This window comes from Dipodomys ordii, unplaced genomic scaffold (genome assembly GCF_000151885.1).
Source record: "Dipodomys ordii isolate 6190 unplaced genomic scaffold, Dord_2.0 Scaffold12, whole genome shotgun sequence".
NCBI classification, from domain to species: Eukaryota; Metazoa; Chordata; class Mammalia; order Rodentia; family Heteromyidae; genus Dipodomys; species Dipodomys ordii.
In genome coordinates this window covers 24,367,380-24,373,059 of record NW_012267228.1, presented here as the reverse complement: position 1 = coordinate 24,373,059, position 5,680 = coordinate 24,367,380, and the positions used below count along the sequence as shown (strand labels likewise).

Sequence of the window (5,680 nt, the reverse complement as noted above, 5' to 3'; positions counted from 1 at the left end):
TCCTATCTCCAATAAACCACCAGAAAACCGGAAGTGGCGCTGTAGCTCAAGTGGTAGAGTGCTCGCCTTGAGCTGAAGAGCTGAGGGACAGTGCTTAGGCCCAGAGTTCAAGCCCCACTACCGACCAAAAAAAAAAAAAAAGAAAATACCCTCATCTGAACACATACTGCATAATATCTTCTTTTGTGCAACCAGCTCCATTAATTTTTGTATCTATTGTTATTAAAGCAGTTTTATATATCATCTTTCTACCAGTCTTATCATAGTCCCATGTTATTACCCATCCTGACTTTTTTTCTCTAGCTCCTAATACAAAATCTACATATAGTAGACACTTGATAAGTATTATTGAGTGGATAATTTACCATCAGTTATATTAACATTAGGATAATCCATTATTATCCTAATTTTAAAAGAGAGATATATTTCCTTTGTACAGCTACTTTAAATATTTTTCAGTGGTTTGGAATACAAACTTAAATATTTATATAATTAACTTTGAGTAGCAACAAAAAATGTAACTGTTAAAACCCATTTTGTTCTCTATAACATGCTTGTTCTCTTAGATAAAGAAAACAAAAACGTTTCAAAATTTCTTTCTTCCTGAGGATGGAACTTAGAAGATTGTCTTACAACAAACTGCCTTGTAATTATTTCTTTATCTTAAAAACCAAAACAAAAAATTAAACTTACTCCTTTTTTTTTAATTTCACTGGTCATCTGTCAAAACAAATACAAAAAGACAATTAAACCAAGGAAGAAACTTTAAATTTAAAATATACAGTTTTAAAACATATCAATTCTTTTTAAATCTTAGCTATACTAAGACTTAATTACTTAAGAATTAAAATAGTATAAGAAAAAATTTTAAGAGAATATACAACTTACAGTTGAAGGATAATCAGGCTCTGGTGATGGAGGTACTCTTTTAACTAGAGTTCTGTCTAGATTTGCTTTTGCTCCATCAATTCTGAAATTTATAGTTAGAACAATGCATGATTCTTGAAAATTGAATTAGCATTAATTATTAAAACATTGTAAGTTGAAATTTTCAACAATATTAAAAGGATTATTTAAGAGCTATTAATCTGACTTAATCTATGAAAAATAAATCTTAATAGCCATCATCTGTGAAACCTTAATTTTTAAATTATTCAGGTAGTATGTAAAGGGATTAAACTAAAAAAAAAAGAAAATAGTGTGTATTTGCCAGTACTGAGGCTTGAACTCAGGGCCTCATTCCTTCACTTAAGTTTTTTCACTCAAGGCGGGTACTTTACCACATAGGCCACACATCCACTTCTGGCTTTTTGTTGGTGAATTGGTGGTAAAAGTCTCACTGATTTTTCTGGCTGGGCTGACCTCGAACTGTATTCTTCAGATCTCAGCCTCTGAATAGCTAGGATTACAAGTGTGAGCCACTATCAAATTTTTAATTCTGATACAGAGTTTCTTCTCTGGCTATCTGAGAACCCTTTCTTTTCCTCTCTATATTACAAAACACTTCTTCCATTATCCATATTTCTTATCCTCATTTATATTTTATGCACTTGTCATGATTTGATATACATTATAGATTCATGCCTAGACTCCAGTGCCTCTAACAGTAACTGAGCATAGTAGTAGTTGCTCAATAAAGTTTACCTTTGAAACCACTTATGGATTTTAATCATCCATAAAATGTTATTCCCTCTTTAAATTGTTACAGTGTATAACCCATTCATTTGTTGACAAATATTCACTGAATGCCTATATTACCATAAGTAACCATAATAGCAATGTAGCACCTAGAAATCTCTAGAAAGTTAGAAAGTAACTAAATGAGAAGATTAAAAACAAAGTGCCATATGAAGACTCTGGTGGTTTGGGGGAAAGGCAACACCACTTCTGGGACTATCGATAAAGGCCACATGAACATGTCATCATTTGCAAAGGAGCTGTAAATGAAAAAGAGTATTTCAGGTGGAGATGTGGTTTTTCTATGATCTGAAAAAAAAAGACACTGAAAGACAAGGAAGGCAAAGCAAGGGAAGAAACAGAAAAAAAGAAGAAACAGAGAGCTGCCAATCCCCCCAAAATTGATGAGATGATATGGAGACAAATATAGAAAATTGGTTTGGAAAACTGTGGCTAATGGTCTCAAAGAGCAAGCTGTTTTATTCTATAGGCAATGGAGAGGGAGTCACTGAGAGTTTTTGAGCATGGGAACATTTTTAGGAAGACCACATTAACAGTTTATAAAACAGCTATCTGATAAGATATGATCAAAGAAAAACCTAAAAAAGAAAAAGGAAAGAGATCAGAATGGCAATGATAAAAGAAGCTGAAGGAGACTGGGACATTTACAAATTCACATGGTTAATCATCTGTACAAACTGTATTTGAACTCGGGCCTGACTGTGCCTAGATGTTTACCAATTAGCACACCTGTTTCCTTCAAGTTATGTACTTCCAAGTTTCCTCATTCAGTACTCATTTTGGTTTATCAATTTCCATCTTAAAATTTGATTCCAGAATTCCAAATGTTGTTTGACAAGTGCAGAGCAAACTTTTCTCTCCCATATTCTAGACATTCTTTTTTGGAGGTAGTGGTGGTGGTGGTGGTCGTCGTGGGGCTTGAACTCTGGGCCTGAGCGCTGTCTCTCAGCTCTTCAGCTCAAGGCTAGCACTCTACCACTTGAGCCACAGCTCCACTTCTGGTTTCCTGGTGGCTTATTGGAGATAAGAGTTTCACAGACTTTGCTGCCCAGGCTGGCTTTGAACCGAGATCCTCAGATCTCAGCCTCCTGAGTGGCTAGGATTACAGGTGTGAGCCACCAGTGCCCAGCTTAGACATTCTATACTATTAAAATAGTCTGAAAATAGCTTTCTTAAGCAGCCTTGTCTCACTATTAAATTTTACTGAACCTATACTAAACTAAACTAAAACACCTATGAGTTTTCTACATGAAACAGAAAATGTGTACGGAATATTTTATACTTCCTTAAGAAGTTTGGCCTCAAAAAACTAAACATAGAACTATCTTACCATCCAGCCATACCACTTTTGGGCATCTAGAGTATCACAAGTCAGAATATAGTAAAGAAACCTGCACATGCATGTTCATTGCTGCTCTATTCACAGAAGCCAAGTTTTAGAACAGCCCAGAAGCTCTACAATGGGTAAATGGATCAAGAAAATGTGGTACATGTATACAATGAAATTTTGTTCATCTATTAGAATGAATGATATTGTGTCATTTTTCATGGAAATGGATGGACCTAGAAAAACTATATTAAGTGAAGTAAATCAGACTCAGGAGGACAAACAGCATGTGTTTTCTCTCATATGTGGAAGCTAGATCTAAATTACAAACATGCATGATACTATATACAGGGCTCTTCATATACATGCAAACAGACTAAAGGAGGTTATTCTTAGGGAAGGAGTCTAACAATGTAACTCCATTGAACAACTTATTAACTGTTTATCAAAATGAATACCAGGAAGAGGAAACATGTTTTAGGGGTAGGCAAAGTAGAGGACATGAACGGAGTGAGGGTGAAGAAATGCAGATGTTATATTCAATATATATTATGTAAAAATTGCACTATATAACTTGAGGGTAGGGATGAGAGAAGGAAAAGTTAAGAAGGCAATGGAAGGGGTAACACTGAACAAGAAGTATTGTATTCGTAATCTCTTCATACAACTAATTAATAATTTTAAAAAGAAAAACTTCCTTCTTTTCATTTTTAATCTTCAAGATGCAGGCCAAAAGGAGGCTATTATTAGAGGAAGAATACAAAAGTGCAGTACCTATGTGTGTCTGACCATATAAAATAATATTTATGGAAATGAACTCCAGGGAATGAAGAGATTTTTTTCTTTATTTTTGTTTTTGTTTCCTTTTCTTTTTGTCTTGTTTATCTGTCTTTGGGAGAGTAAGGGAAGAAAAAAGAAATGGAGGGATAAAGGATGAACAAATGCATCAGTGGTAGTCACGAGGTACTAGGATGTAAATGAACTAAACAACTTGTGGGAGGGGGCAGAGGGAAAAACTGGAAGAGAGCAAGGAAAGATGTGATAATTTCCAAAAATAAATGTACTCATCACTTGACTTATGTAAGTGTAACTCTCTGTATATCACCTTTATAATAACAATAAAAATAAAAATAAATACATATGGGAATTGAGAGAAAGCTATAGCTTTGTAAGCATTCCAGAAAATCAAATGTATGTGCCAATTGCTCTCATAAAATAAAAAGATGCAGGGCTGGGAAGGTGGCTCAGTGGTAGAGCACTTGCCTTTCATGCATGAGGCCCTGGGTTCGATTCCTCAGCACTACCTAAGCAGAAAAAAAAGCCGGAAGTGGCGCTGTGGTTCAAGTGGTAGAGCACTAGCCTTGAGCTGAAGAGCTGAGGGACAGCGCCCAGGCACAGAGTTCAGGCCCCATGGACCGTACCAAAAGAAAAAAAAAAGATGCAGGTAGACTTCTTCTATTATATCTCTCTAAACTGCCTACTTCTCCATGATCAAATTGCTACTTCAAAGGAATTTGCCTCATACTTTAGCAGGCTAATTGGCACAAGCCACTGTAATTATTCCAGCATAAAAATGACTAACTTTGTTGAGTTTTTTTTCTATGTAAATGTCACCATTTAATTCAGCAACAATTTCTAGAGCAAGATTTTTCTACTGATTATAAATCTAGAAAGAACATAAGTGAGAATTTTTACTTCCTATATTTACTTTTTTTAAATTTTTTGAGTTCTAAGTATATTTTAAATATGAGGCCTTTGTCTGTTGCATGGCTATTGAAGATCTTCTCCCAATCCGTGGGCTTTCTATTGATCTTGCTAGCTATGTCCTTTACCATGCAGAAATTCTGCAGTTTAATGCAATCCCATTTGTCCAACCTTTCTTTAATTTGTTCTGTTTCTGGGTCTTTATTAAGAAAATTTTGGCCTGTGCAAAGGAGACCTAAAGTTTCTCATATTCTTTCCTGTAATGTTTTCAGGGTATCTGTTAAGCCTTTTTGTTTGTTTGTTTTGTTTTGTTTTGTTTTGATTTTGTCGGTCGTGGGGCCTGAACTCTAGGCCTGGTCGCTATCTCTCAACACTTCAGCTCGAGGCTAGCACTCTCCCACTTGAGCCACAGCACCACTTCTGGCTTTTTCTGCTTATGTGGTGCTGAGGAATCGAACCCAGGGCCTCATGCCTACAAGGTGAGCACTCTACCACTAAGTCACCTTCCCAGCCCTGTATTTACTTTTAATATTAACAAAAACCAATAAAGAAATATTTGATCATGTCAAAAGACTGTTTAAGAGACTACATGTAGTAGAGAATAGAAATCCCTGCTTTGAATACAGAAGATGAGTAGTAACCAAGAAGAGGGAGTGGGCAGGCTCAATTCCAGGACTCTAGAAATCTACTACATGATACTGACTCATCCAAAAGTCCCAGGAAACAGAATCAGTCCAAGCCAACTTCTGTCCATGACTTATTACATTCTACCTCACTCCTAGAACCCACAAACATCATTCTTTTTTTAAATTTTTTAAATTTATTATAAAAGTGGTGTACACATGAAGAAATGTTCAACATCCCTAGCCATAAAAGAAATGCAAATCAAAACAACATTGAGATATCACCTCACCCCAGTTAGAACGGCAAAAATCAAGAACTCTAACAACA

At 35.5% G+C, this 5,680-nt stretch overlaps 1 protein-coding gene across 1 annotated transcript in view; it reads right to left on the bottom strand.

Moving 5' to 3' along the window:
* Dnah12 (dynein, axonemal, heavy chain 12) overlaps nucleotides 1–5,680 on the bottom strand; it is a 173,264-nt gene that overhangs the window by 149,498 nt on the left and 18,086 nt on the right. Inside the window, exons 3-4 of the mRNA XM_013010371.1 lie at nucleotides 889–970; nucleotides 694–720 (exon numbers count right to left, since the gene is read on the bottom strand). Coding sequence (XP_012865825.1) covers nucleotides 694–720; nucleotides 889–970 — 109 coding nt within the window. The remainder of the gene's footprint in view (nucleotides 1–693; nucleotides 721–888; nucleotides 971–5,680) is intronic.